This window comes from Silene latifolia, chromosome 2 (genome assembly GCF_048544455.1).
Source record: "Silene latifolia isolate original U9 population chromosome 2, ASM4854445v1, whole genome shotgun sequence".
NCBI classification, from domain to species: domain Eukaryota; kingdom Viridiplantae; phylum Streptophyta; class Magnoliopsida; order Caryophyllales; family Caryophyllaceae; genus Silene; species Silene latifolia.
Genome location: NC_133527.1, coordinates 11,305,114 through 11,320,556, shown reverse-complemented (window position 1 = coordinate 11,320,556; position 15,443 = coordinate 11,305,114). Strand labels below are relative to the sequence as shown.

Below are 15,443 nucleotides of genomic sequence, written 5' to 3'. Positions count from 1 at the left end.
TAATTAATCATATATACTTAATGTTTATATTTCTTCATTCTGTTGAATTTTATGCTTGATTAAAAAGCGTTTTACATATATCATACAGAGTAATTAATATGAGAACTTTAAAAAATTGCATATTTTAGATTACCGTTTAGAATCTCCTACTCGCAAATATAATTCAAATGCAAGAGCAGAAACATAAATTCATACAAAACGTAACCATTATTTTTAATAACAGCGTTTAGACTGCATACCCGTGCAATTTGCACGGGTTTAGGACTAGTTTTACTAATAATAGTCACAATTTAACATGGTGGCACTACTTTCTCTAATTTTTAGAATGTGTTATCACTGGAAAATTTCTATAACTCCATTGTCCATATCTATTATTTGTAAAATAAATTGTCATTTACCATGGCAGTTCTAGTGAATTTCAATTAGGTTAAGCTTCATATTTTGATTTACGATTAAGATACATCAAATTTAAGTAGAAATTAAAATAGGCGCAGATGCTTTGCTTTACAAAATTTTTTTTTGTTTTCAGCATATGATTGAGCACCAAAAAAATAACCATAATATAAAAGAACAAAAATGTGTACATGTTTGTCGTAATTAAATATCTATTTAGCAGTTCACTGGTGGAAATTGTAGTCCAAAATGGTTAATCTTGGCATTAACACATGAACCTGTAGTTGGTCCACTAACACCAGCTATATTTATGTTGTTGAGATATATATTTTGGCAAGGCACTGCAGAGCTGCATAAGATATCAATAGCCTTAGGTGATATCGTGGTTCCCCTTATGTTGTGGAAAAATATGTCACTAATCCTGATTTTAGATGGCTGTAAAAAAAAATACACAATTAATGATCAATGTGTTGGTTTATTAACTCAAAAATTAAATACATTTAATAAAAGTGTTATTTATGTGAAGCTAATAATATGTAGCGATGAAAATACTCCGTATTACCGTGTATATATATATAGTAAGATATGTAGGCTCATATATCAAGTAATCTTATTTAAAACAAGTTTTAAACTAATGATTTAGAAAAGAAAAATCATAGTAATACTAAGTTAAAGTTATAGTATTAAAAACAATAAGAACTCTGTTTTACACAAACTCTTGTGTAGGGTATGCAAAAATTTGTAAATAATAAACGCATCAAGTAGTAAGTAGGAAATTACCCCTTTAACACAAGAATGACCCGAGCCACAATATTCTTGATCAATTATGATAGGATTTTTCACCCTTTCAAAGGCAATATCTTCGAATAGAAATCCAGAAGCTTTAATTGGAGTAACATTAGGTTTAAACGGGAATGTTTTAATTCTCAGACCATTGGTTGTGTCACGAAGTGTACAGTTCTTCACTTGAACACCGCTAACATCTTCCTCATTTTCGTACTTTCCAAGGCTACCAATACTATATATTATATCAAAACCAAGACATTCATTATTAGTATTTAAATTCTACTAAAAAAAATCGATTATTTATTGAAGGTGCGTAATTTATGTCTTCGTTCAATAATATAAGGTGTAGAAGTATATACCTAATACCATGGCCAGGACCACAGACAATTTTATTGATCGCAATTTGAGTTGAACCTTGGAGGATTCCAACACAATCGTCACCGGTCGCAATGCGTGACCTGGATAGCTTGATTAGGTCGGATGAACTTATGTGAACGCCGTCAGTGTTAGGGCTATCTCCCGGCGCCTTAATATTTAGCCTTTGCATTCTAATATTTTTGCATCTAGTTATGAAAAAGTGGAATCCCATAGGGTTGAGACTAGTAATTCTCCTTATTGAGCCGTTGGTCACCCTTTTTAGAACAATTGACTGCGAATCAATCATAATTAAATTCAATATACCTGTCCTTGGATTTACGTTGTCACATACATATCGAGGATATATATAAAACTACTAAAATCAAAAACATATGGACATATAAAGATCAATTGATATATCAATTAATATGAAAGGAATTATATGAGTTACAACATTTTATTAAAAGATAATAGTAATAGACTTAAATAAGTAATCCATGTATAAAAATGAGATGGTGTCATCTAATATTATCGAGTTAAAATGTTTATTATTTTTTTACTCATATTAGGCTTTGTTACTAATGAAAAATGTCATTATTTTTGGCTTTAATTTCATTGGTCCAAATATACGAAAGTTTATTTCCTTACCGCGGAAAGACGAGCACAATTAGGGTTCTTATCACAATCAGCATACTCCCAAACTTGGGCACCTTGACCATCAACAACTCCACCACCAAAGATGACCAAACCATTAAGATCTTCAAAAATAAGCCATTCAGGTTCAGGATACATTGAAACATCAGGCACTGCCATAATGGTTCCTACAATTTGCATCACCATTGGTCCTGTACCCTTGCATGGCCCTGCAAATACTACTTGTGACACTGCAAATGTTCCTTGTGGGATAAGTACTCTTGCTTTTCCAGGGTGATCACATGCTGCTCTAAAAGCTCCCATAAAAGCCTGCAAAATTTAACCATCTAGGTTATAAATTATAATTTGTAAATCACAAAATCTTGTAGCTTGCCTTTTTCCATCATTTTTTTAAGCAACAAAACTTTGAAGCTACAAGGTACCACATTACAAATAAATATTGTAATATAATTTTTCTAAATATTTTTAATTAATTTTTTATTCTTTTTTAATGGTCAAGCTACGTAGCTTGACAAAGCTACACCTGCTTGTAAGCGGTAAAATATTTTCGTACTTCAATGCTGAGCATGTAGCTTGATAATTTAGAACAATTGCACGCAGGTCCCTGAATTCAACTATTGGAGTTGCTCTAAGCACCTTGTTATTACAAACTCGTATTTAAGACGTTAATAAGCACCTGAGTTATGACAAACTCGTATTTAAGACGTTTATAATCTTTATATTACAAACTCGTATTTAAAAAGTTTATTACACCATCAATCTATATTAAGAAAATTTTAATTAAGTTCATCAATCTTTTTACCTCAACATTATCTGTTATTCCATCAGCCTTAGCATCAAAACTCAATATATTGAATACTTTCTCACCAGGGCCAGGAATTTCACTAATCCCATCTCCATCTCTAAGACCACCACCTTTACCTCTACTTTCTGTTAATACAAGGGTTTCACCTACAAGAATAATCACCAAAAAAAGCTTAATGTAATAATCTTTTCCCATGGTGGTGGATTCGAGATTGTAATGGTGATGTTAATGATGATTGTTTTTATGTTTTTATTAACTATAAGATTATATAGTTTTTTTTTATTCAAAATGTAAAAAAATAAATTGAAGATAACAAAGTTATCTTCAAATAAGTATTGAAATTTATTTTTTGATATTACTGCCTCTTTGTAGAGGCTAGTATTATTATTTGAATTTCAATGAAAAAAGAAAGTTTTCATTGATCAAATTTGTTTTGTGCTTTCTTTAATACTACATTATCACAACGTTAATGACCATTGATTCCAAATATGAAAATTCCTATTTTTGCGACATGTGAAATTGGTTGGATTTTAATTTCACGCTCTTAATTTAGTGTATATCTTTCATGTCTATTTTTTCATTACTGTTTTAGTTGTCATGATATCTAAGAGCTTTATTTTCCGATAAAATAGAACGGTGAATAATGATCACTAATACCACCAATTTATGTTATTTGTGTTAATATAAAAAAATAACCATTCAATTCTAGCAAGCTAGAAACACAACAATCCTCAGTTTATAAATTATACATCAGATGTAGTGCAATTGGTTATGTAACTTTGAGTCTTATAATAAAGTTCTCGAGTTTTGTTTTAAACATTGCGAGTTTTACTATAAAGTTTCTAAGCTCCTCAATTAAAAATGAAACTAAAAAAAATACAATATTAGCTCAAAACTATGCATATAAATTCAGTTAATAAAGGGTTAAGTATGGAAAGATTTTCAACGTTATATCACTAATTATGGTAAATATGAGTTTTATCTCTAATTTGTCATATGATATATTCTCAACAAACCTTCCCTAATTAGTTTATTATCATGTGCTCTTAGGGCACATGTTAGAAAATCCGTAAATAAAATTGTAACAATATTTTAGATTAACCTTTCCTCTTATGTTCTATATAACATCAATTTATGTTCTATTACAATTAGTTTTTTTTTGATGAAATGTAAGTAATATATAAAGCATGAAACAGTCACATTTATAAGGAGATTAACACGAAAAGAATGGACTATATTACCTAAACAAAACAGGCACAAACCCATTACTTAGTCCAAAAAATCGGACCAACAAAAGGAAATATATAAAACCCTATCTCCTTACAACAAAATCAAAAGCCTCCAACATAGTTAGGGCAACCATCAGTCTTCTCGAATTACCTCTATGACTTCCAATCCTCATCCATCTACATCAGATTCATCCTCCAATTATTCGATCAATCCAACTTCGACCTTCATCTCCGAATTTAAAGTTCTTATCTCATAAGCTTCAAAATCGAGCTTCCTTAGTGATGTTGTGTGCAAGCGTAATCGGCTAAAGAACATATGCCCAGTATTCTCTATGTCATTCCCATAAATACTGAGGCAATTTTTCATTCATGTTTAAACTGTTGTGATGATGCTAGCATGCTGTGCTTAGGGATGAACCATTTGTTCCAGACTAAACTAGATCAACTTACCTTTTTAAAAATCACAGTTAATATTTATGTATGCATTATTATTATACTCTATAAAACCTTACATAAAAATTACAAACATTGACAACTAAAAACTTTCAAGTAATACTTCATTTGGATTTTCACAATTTTAATCAAACCAATTTATTATTTAAGGGCCTTTAAATCAAATCAATTTAATTAATTCATTTCTTAACATAAAAATCTCAAAAAATTAATGATGTTCAATTATGTATTAGTAACTACATAGTAAAATCCAAAAACAAAATTAAGCATTAAACAAAACTTGAACAATTTTACTATTATTCAAAAATGAGAATGGGGTACACTTCGAACAAATATGGATTCATTGTCATTCATTATTGTCCAACATAGAGGACTACAAAGAAGAACATAAGAAAGAGACCAATTATTTTGCACTCAAACTCTAATGTGAAACTCTTCTCTTGAAGCTCTAGAGTATGAAGGCCTTGAATTTTTCTCCATTAATCAGCTCTATGCCGAACACACTAAAATTCCCACAAAACCGCGGCACACAAAGAACCAATCTTGCTAAAACTTTGTTATCATTGTTTCTCTAATTGGATGTTCTTCGCATAGCTGCCCAAGACTTCGTCAGGGATGTACTTACCCCAGAACCAATGGGCCTTCCATACGCCGTACATTTCTTCAATTGGAACGTTTTTAGTCTCGGGCAAGAAGAAGTAGATGAAGATTGTCATTATAACGACAAATCCACTAAAGAAGAGGAATAATCCAAACTTCATGTAACATAGCATTGTGAGAAAACATTGAGCGATGATGAATGTAAATATCATGTTAAATATCACGGTAATGGCTTGTCCGGCTGATCGAGTCTCAAGAGGAAAGATTTCACTAGGCACTAACCAACCCAAGGGACCCCATGACCATGCAAACGCTGCAACATAGGCACATATTAAGAATACTACCAAATCGGCATTGCCCTTTGAAAATGCTCCATGTCCCGTTGTTCCATATGTTTTGCCAATGAAAATTGCTGTCAAAATCTGTAGAACAAGAAGATAAATAAACAAAAGTTAGTACACATATTTACCGATTTGTAGTTGGAATATTTCGTTATAGACGTAAATAAATCTTACCTGGCAAATAAACATCTGGACACCACCTTGAAGGAACAATGCCCTTCTTCCAACCTTATCAACAGAGAAAATGGAAACTAGGGTGGCAAGAACATTAACACCTCCAGTGATCACAGACGACATGAGCGCAGCATCATTACCAAATCCCAGAGTCTTGAAAAGAACCGGTGCGTAAAACATAATAACATTGATGCCAGTCAATTGTTGGAATGAAGGAATAAGGATTGCCATGATAAGTTGAGGTCGGTTCTTAGGCAACATGATGTTCTTCCAAGAGTTATCAACTTTCTTAGATTCGTCACTAGCCTCAACTAGGTCTTGAAACTCTTCATCGACGTTCTCAACGCCTCTGATCTTCTGCAACATTCTTCTCGCTTCTTGTCTCTTGCCTCGGTCGATCAAGGAGTTTGGCGAGTCAGGAAGGACTAGGCCTCCTACGGTTACCATTAGGGCTGGCACGGCTGCAAGTCCTAAGGATAGTCTCCATCCAAGATGACCCTTGATGCCCGATGTTCCGTAATTGATTAAGTTTGCTGCAAGAATACCAATTGTTGTTGCCATTTGAAAACACATGTTTAGAGCTCCCCTGAGATTTGCTGGTGCCATTTCAGAGAGGTACACTGGTACAGACTACGCACATTCGACAAATTAAGTGTTAATAGGTAGTAGACAAGTAGTTAACATAATAATCGTATCTCGTACAAAGAATTAAAACAGTGGGAGTATAATTTTGTACCTGATTACAAAACCCGACTCCAATACCAAGGAAGACGCGACCAATAATGAGCATAAGTACATTTTGCGCAAATCCATTGAGCAGTGATCCAATAAGAAAGGTAAGTCCACCAATGAACATTGACATCTTTCGACCAAATGTTTTAGTAATGGCCGAAGCAAAGAATGAAGCCACTAAGGCCGCAAGGTAAAGGGATGATGTGAATAGTTGTAGGAGATGACTATCAAATTTGCAGTATGCACTTTCATGACTTGATTCTGCGGTCTCTTTTCGATACACTGATGGGAAAAATCTTCTCAGGAATATGTCCATCGATGTCACTCCTCCTACGATATATATTAAATATTAGTATGGTAAAAATTCGAACAACAAGAAATTATAGGTAAAATCATTTTATGATTGATTGATTTCTACACTCAATCTCATAGTCCGACTCTATACATGATTTGATAATATGGTTAATATTACAAAGTCTAATGACATTTGTAGAACACAATCATTTAATAATGTGCATACAAATTTATATATTTGAGGCCTAGGTAAAACAATAGCCGTAACAAGAAATGAGCAAAAGATAAACCTGAAATTCCAATGTCATATCCAAAGATGAGGCCACCGGTGGCACCAACCAAACACGTGAATATAACAAAGAAGGTGACTCCGCCTTCATATTTCCGACCACTCGGTGCCGCATTAGTAAAACCTCCTCCTGCCATGTCTCAAACACAGCTTGATATAATGTATTTTAGCTTAAGCGGTCTTACACTAACTTATTGTAAAACGATATACTATGTAATCAAATGTGGTAAAAAGACCAATTGTTTCTATTGTTTGGTGATTATGTGACTTAAAATGATTTGTGAGTGGGTGATGTAGACAATTGTTAAAGGGCATTATATATAGTGTTAATAGTGTGTGTTTTTAGTCTATGAAAAGATGTAGTTTCCACTACTTAAGCAAGAGTATTGGCCACTAACAGAGTTTAGTATGCGCAATTCATGGGCAAGTAAGTTCTCTATATCGGGTAAGTTTTTGGCATTAATAGATTAGTGAAAGATGAGATTTAAAATTTCTTGTTGTTTCCTCATTTTTAGAATCAATTAAAATATGTGTTTTGTAGAGAGTACTTTTAATTCTTCCAGCATTATTGTTTTAATCAAAAATGGTTATGAATAATAAAAATTCCATTTTATTTTGGAATAAATTAGTATATTTGTTTTTTGTTTTTTGATAAAATGTAAGTATTATATATAAAAAAGAAGTGTCACCATACAAAGGATATCGGGACCATAACATCGAAAGGGAAAAGATTTGGGGATTGCCTTTAAGCAAACACTGGCCATGTACAAAAACAACCTAAACTCAATCAACAGACAAGACATCACAACAAACGGAGTTTGGCGGTTTAAAAATCCTATACTCACTCATAGGATGTATTACATGGAATAATTGAAGTCGAGAATTTGAATAATTAAATTAAATAATTTAAGTAGAGTAAAGTGAATTGGGTTCCTGTCTGGTTAATTTGGATCGGGCTATTGCTAGTTTAACAAATTTAGGGTCTAGTCATTTAGAATTTAGGATATTTTCGGGTATGTTATATCAACTTCTTTAGGGATAATAATGGGCATTCTGCAAGAATAAGCATTCAAGGCGGCTCATATTGGTCGGGTGAATTGAGCTATGGTTCTCTATTCGAGTGTTGGGTTGAGTCATTTGAATCGGGTCAATTTTGCCAAAACTAGATATACGTAAGTTGTGATTATCTAAATAATTTTAATAGATTAACTATTACTTCTTATTGACTGGAATCGTACCATTAATACAAATAAAATTATACAATGAGACATTTCATTGAATAATTTGATAATGAATAACAGAATTTATATAATTTTAAAATTAAATAGTTGTTTGTTCGACTTTAAGCAGTACGAGAGAAAATCTGAAAAAATATCATTGTTAGCTACAAGCCTACAACCATAGTCTATACTCTGTCGCAAACAAAGCAAAATTCAACTCAAAAGGTCATTTACGTTTGTCGCACAACCTTGTCATATATTAATCTTTTTGCTACATAATAGGTTGCCGTAAAGCTATTCGAGACATTTTTTTTTTGTACATTTCACTCTTTTTTCCCGTCGTGTCCATTTTGGCTCAACCCACTTGCACAAATATCCTTATGATAATCTTATTTCACAAACTCGAACAACTAAGAGAAATAACACTTATAAACACATGAAATAAGTGAATTCTTCCAATGTCGGATAGTAAAAACATTGATTTTGAGAGAGAAATTATTAAAAAAAACATTTTCATCACAATTTTTTTCTGGTAATTTCCATTACAACTTTTTGGTGCAAAATACCATGTCACAAGTTTTGTCCAAACACGCGGTACGTCGTAAAAGCCATATACCCAAATTTGCGAGGGATTTTTGGTCATCACAAATTTCTATAATTAAGGTGCGTTCTCTTTGTAGTGGTATGAGCAATAGTCTCGAACTCCTTTTTGCAAAGTCCTGAAGCAAATACCACCGATAAAGCAACTTCACAATATAAAAGTTTCAAAATCATCCTATTAATCTAATTGTGCCCTAACCTTAAAATTTGAGAGGGGGGGGGGGGGGGGAGGTGTTTAAATTGTGGTATATAGCAAATAGGATCGATTAGTTGGAATAATAAGTATTTGCGTGTATATTGTAACACCTCCATTTACCAAGGAGCCTTTAGCAAGTCCTTCCTTAGAAAATAAAGGCGTTACCATCTTGGTTGCCTGAGGTAGTATATATCCAATAGATGATAAAAGAACGGCTTAACACTTTATTAATTTATTAACAACATGCTTGTTAAAACTCACTTGCTAATCCAAGAAATCTAACAACGGAAGATATAAGCTACGCAAATTTAAATGTCATCTAAACTACGTAAGACTCGGTAATGTCACGCCTCCTCCATCAACCCCAGAAGCAACTCAGAGCAACCACAAGATCATCTGTCAAGATTCACTGCTCGCCATTTGTCGTCAATATCAAATGGATTACAACAAACAAGTAAGATAAAATAAGGAACAACACAAACACCCCAAACGGTCAGTAACATTCGATAACTTAAACAACAAATAAACAAGATATAAACACAGTAACAACCACACACATATCACCATAGTCCGTCATCACTATGTACTCCATAGTAATCCGTGTCCGAACCGCAACGCGGACACCAAAGGCCCTCACCGTAACGAGTTGTCGGGTTCCCATCGCAACAGATCACTCACCTCTGTTGATGTCAGACCGCATAATTGAATATCAAAATTCTCGCTCACCGCAATGAGCAAACCCAGATAATTAATTGGTTTGAGGTTAAAACTCGTCGTTAAAAGTTACCTAACCAAAACAATATTTATAACTTCACAAACTACTCTTAGTAAAGAGGCAAGTAAAGGTCGGATCCCAAGGGACGGGTATTGATGTAGGATTTTTAGTTGCAAGTGTTGTGTCTAAGGGTGTCACAATTTGGATTGAGATAAGAGGTCAACTAAACTAATCAACAATATAAAAGTAAGTAAATAAAGCAAGCAAGATTATTAAAATGAGATGTAAACAATTGATTAAAAACACTAGGGTGTCATGGGTTCATAGGGAATTCACGGGACTTGATCATACAAACATGTTTTCTATTAGATGCAAGCACTTATTGTTGTGACGGGATCGAGTTAGTGTATATCTTATAATCCCTAAGAAGGTTTGGGTTCCCGAGCCGAATCGATCAGATTGTACAACACCTACAAGTCGACTTAATCCTTCCTATTCAACATTATGCATGGTCTAATGAGGCTCGAGTTGGTTTATGTCTTACAAACTTCATTGAAAAGATAAGTGATGGGTAAAAAATGCAAGGATTCATATGCTCGCATTTCATCAAAAATAACATGTGCATAAGTTTAAATCACAACAAGCAAGCAAATTAATTATGAAAACATATTAGATTAAGCATGAATCAATCCCCATGTTGGTTTTCCCTAATTACCCATTAACCCTAGCTAAGAAAACTACTCACTCATTATCAAGTTTAACATGCTAACAAGGTTGTCAATCACATTAACAAGGCAAAACATGATGAATGAATGAAAATGATTAACAATAACTAAAGAAAGGATTAAGAGAATTATACCTATGGAGATTCCAAAATAATAATTCAAAGAATAATAGAAGTACTTGATGATTGATGGAAGGTTGTCAATCTCCCAATAAACCCAAATGATCTTCTGTTGGAATATGTGTCCTCCGACAATTATGCGATCACAACTGTCGATCATGATGATCATATGTTTAAGTCTCATTTTCAGAATACATGTGGGATGTAATATTTTTACAGTCAACTGGTCCACACATATCGGTAATGATTGGCTGACTAGAGTTTGACATTACTGTCGTGCGACGGTGGTGATCAGTTGATCCCCTTAGGTCATACCTAAAGGGTAACACTCTTAATTGAATATTTAATTTATCGTATGACGATACGAGTTAATTAAATTACTTAAAATTGACGGACGATTTTGGAAGTAATATTTACGTGTCTCATTGTAATTTGATTAAATAAGATACGGTCTAAGTAATAGAATTGTTTTATTACTTAGATGAATTTATTGTTTACAGAAACAATTGAAACGGAATGAACAAATTATTATAAATACAAAATGTTGTAGTTTATAATTCGGGAACACTTTTTGGTACAAGTAATTATGAATTACTAGGTAAATTTTATAAGTGACATATTTTATAAATATGTTGATTTTTAATTGTTAAAAATACATTTTATACACATAATGTCTTGGAACATGTTACATGTGACATATTGACAAAATAATGTGTAAAATGGACTTTCCATTTTACACAACATGTACCGAAAATAATTAGGGTGGATTAGAGTATTAAGTGTGCTTTATATTTTATTTAAAAGTGTAATCATCACACTAATACCTACTCTTACATACCTACATTTTATGGGTAGAAGTAAGTGTCATGCATTGGCCCCTTTTCCACCCTCTACCCGGTTTTCTAAGGCCACATTTAGAGAGTTTTTCTCTCTAATAATTAATTCACAACTTCATACAATATTTCTAGAGTAAGAAATATAATTTCCTCTCAACATCTTATGAGAAATTAGAGAGATAATAACTTCCAAAATTCCTTTCTCTATGCCGAAATAATAGAGACCAATATAAATATTTTGGGTCAATTTTTAGTAAGATTTATATTGTTCTAGTTAAATAATATTTATCTTTTAAGGGGTTATCTTGGGTATATGCTTTTGGGAGAGGTTTTAATTTGAACCTTGTTCATCCAATATTTGGAAGCTCAAGAACTAACAAGAAGGAGATCTTGTTGGTGCCCTTTTAATCCGAAAATCATATGGTGAGAAAATGATTTCTTCACTTATCTATTTTAGTTTGCATGCATAAGATTTGTAATTAATTTTATGACTAAATTAATTTGAAACATATAAGAATATGTTAAGTAATGAGATATAGATTTCCAACAAGCGGTATCAGAGCCTTGGTTGTTTGCATGCAAATCGGTTATAGTTTTTCCGAGTTATACGATTAACATATAAAACTTGTAAATTTGTGTTATTATGAAATATCACAAAATAAATTATGCATGTTAAAGTTTCTGATCCTAAAATGTATTTAGGATATTTTGGTTAATTTATAGATTTTTATTGTTCATCTTATATAATAATGGCATTAAAAATGTGATTTTATGATTAAAATGTCATTTTCGGACTAAAATTAGCTAAACTTCGAATTTTCCAGTGATTTTTGGATATGTTATCACATGTTTTATTTTTAGATGACCTGTAAATTTTCAGATTTTTTGGAGTTTTTATGCTCGAAATATGGATTTTTCATGATAAAAATCGGATTTAGATAAAAAAAATAGGTTAATATGAGATAAATTTCGAATCTGGTCATAGAAATTTAGTATGTTGTCACATGCAATTTTACAAGATGTGTGTAAAATAATAGGCTATATTGAAGTCTTTATGCATGATTTATGAATTTTTGATGAAAAATAGCATAAATAGTGACTTAATTAGTGAATAATTGCTAAAACATACTCCATGACTAAGGAAAAACATCACATATTGCATTTTATTATATTTTTAAGATCTAAAATTGAAAAGTTGATAAATATAATTTTTCTCATGTTTTTATGATTATATTTGTTAAAACCGATAAACCGCAACATTGTTTTTCCGGATAAATTTCGAAATTTTTAACCTAAGTTTTTTGAACATTATGAGTGTCATGGTATTTTTCCAGAATGTTCAAGAGTTTAAATTTCAAATTTTGAATTTATTTGAAATTTTTGTGATTTATTTGAAGTTTATAGCATTTTATTGTAATTTTGAGTCCATTAATGAACAATTTTAAGAAATATAAGTTAATTATAGTCAAATAGTTAGTGGAGACTAATTTTGAGTCCTAAGATGGTTAGGGTAATTAACTTGTGCATAAATATGATTTTATGTAATTTATTGTGATTTTAAAACGTTGAATCACGCAAATCCGTAAAAACCGTTAAATATACGATATTGGCTCCTTAAAGGCGATTTAGCATAAAATTGGGCATGTTCATACATATTATAATGCTGCATTTTATTTATGATTGTCATAATTTTATTTTATGTAATTTTTGAATTATGTAATTTTACTTAGTATGGCCTTAGTTTTTAATTGGTATTACCCGAAATGTATGGGAATATCGATTCAGTTGTAATTTATTGTGATCTCGTATCACCGTTTTGTAATTTAATAGATTTATTTTCATTTTAATTACAAATGTATAATAGGAAATTATGTAATTTGTTATGTAATTTAATTATTCCGGAGTTCCTTGAAGACGGTGTCATTCAAGAAGAAGATACATAAAGACGGTGTTACCTCGAGATGCGTGCCAAAACTGAAGTTCAAGGGACCAATGGAGTTGGTTTCCGAATATGTAATAGTTAATTAGATTTTCTATTTTAGGAAGGCCATACTAGGATTTAATTTATGCTTTGCATTTTATTTATATGTCGCATGCATCGCTAAATCGCCATAACTAAAACATGCATTATCTTTTTAATCGAGTTTATCGACCGTGTCAATTACAATTATCGTAGTTCACCGCTTTAGTTCACTTGAAACGTGATAGATAATAAATTGACATGACCTCTCGCTAAAAATAAACAATTGAGACATAGCCTTACCAAAAAGTAGAAACCATGAAAACCTATTTCGTGAGGGAGTGCACTCGGCCACACCGGGGTACAAACCTTGTTACGTAGGGGAAGTGGGTGATAAATGTCTATCCACCGAATTTATATTAATGAGGGGTATTTCGGCACACCGTGCCCTAAGTTGATATGAGTTTGGATCATGGACACATTTATTCGAAATTTGGGTTGAACTCAACGAAAGTATTCACGACGATTTCCGGATGTGTTTCGGGCTAGAGATAAATATTAATGTAATTTTATCGACCAAGAGTTCTAAAAGTAGAATCGATTAAAAGGTTAATCCACCGAGTTATGTTAATAAAGGGTATTTCGGCACACCGTGCCCTAAGTTAATATGAATTTGGGTCTTGGAATCATTTATCATAGTTGGGTAGAGGTCACTATGTAAATGCTATACTTGTTTACAAGTATTAATAAAACGATAAATGTTAAGTTTTTCCACTATTCCGTTATCATATTGTTCTATTTCTTCACCAAAATTTTTATACGATATCATTTCGATTCAAAACTCCATTAAAACATCGTAACTAAAGACAAAATTTGAATTTTCTTCTAAAAACCTCGAATTATCCATTGGAAGGATCTCATGTGAAGAGTATAGATAAAAGTTATTCATTATCAAACAGGTTTTTGATTTTTGACTAACACATCTACTTACAATGGATTGTTTTTCATATACTTAATTAAATTAAGTGCCTTGAAGCGATAAATTGTTTTGGTAATTAGATTTGTCAGAATTCGTAATTGACCAAAATAACGCAACCACTTCAATGAAAGTTTTAAGACTAAAACGATTGAATTGAAGAGTAGTCTTCATAAGATTCAACTTTGCTTCTCTAAGTAAAGATTCTTTGAAATGAGTGGAAGCATTCTCTTAAACCGTTAAGAAAAGGACGAGGTTCAAGAAGTAAAGATTATAATGGAATTGATACAAGGTAATGTTAAAAGTAAAGTTATTGAGAATAGCGATACTAAACCTATCAATCCCGACCGATAAAGGTTCCATTGTCTTAAATGTTGGACACTAGAAAGGAAACTACCCCAAATTATTGAAGAATCAACAAGTTAGTTGTGGGACATCTAATGAGACCTTCTTCTTTAAATGTTTATTCGATTAACATAAGTTTTGCTAGTACTACTTCGTCAATATTAGAAACCAATGGTGGTTTTCATCATTGTGTTTGATACATAGGATGATTAGAATATGACGACTAGCAACCATAATTTCTAGAGATAGAGTCATTGTGTACTCAATCTAGTTTTGGGATTATTATTGACCTTAATTATGACTATTAAGTGAATAAACTCCAAATAAGAATATAAACTTGTTAAGATACAAAAGAGGTTTCACTTTTGTGACCCTATACACCACGATTTGATGTATGGCTAGCCCATTATCAAGGTAATTATATTCTAAACCAAACTAGAATGATATATCATGAAGATGATGCAAGACTCAAATTGGTAATCCAAGATTAAACCTTAGATTCTAGAATGATGAACGCAAAGAGTTATCGAGTACTCTTGAAACCATTAGATCTTATGGTATATGCGTATCTTGTATTCAAAGCAAGATGTCTCGTGCCTTTTGGTTGAAAAGGAGATCGAGGTTGTAAATCATTGATCCAAAAT

The 15,443-nt window shown here is 32.1% G+C and overlaps 2 protein-coding genes across 2 annotated transcripts; both read right to left on the bottom strand.

Moving 5' to 3' along the window:
* Positions 1-411: 411 nt before the first annotated feature.
* On the bottom strand, positions 412-3,415 carry LOC141642264 (exopolygalacturonase-like). Its single transcript, XM_074451000.1, has 5 exons — positions 2,993-3,415; positions 2,185-2,499; positions 1,539-1,828; positions 1,174-1,411; positions 412-828 (listed from the first exon to the last, which is right to left on the bottom strand). Exons 1-5 carry the CDS (start codon positions 3,188-3,190, stop codon positions 610-612), a joined length of 1,260 nt encoding a protein of 419 aa, XP_074307101.1. The 5' UTR covers positions 3,191-3,415; the 3' UTR covers positions 412-609.
* A 1,528-nt stretch (positions 3,416-4,943) lies between these two features.
* LOC141642263 (sugar transport protein 10-like) lies at positions 4,944-7,397 on the bottom strand. Its single transcript, XM_074450999.1, has 4 exons — positions 7,109-7,397; positions 6,529-6,854; positions 5,793-6,422; positions 4,944-5,699 (listed from the first exon to the last, which is right to left on the bottom strand). Exons 1-4 carry the CDS (start codon positions 7,242-7,244, stop codon positions 5,238-5,240), a joined length of 1,554 nt encoding a protein of 517 aa, XP_074307100.1. The 5' UTR covers positions 7,245-7,397; the 3' UTR covers positions 4,944-5,237.
* Positions 7,398-15,443: the final 8,046 nt, after the last annotated feature.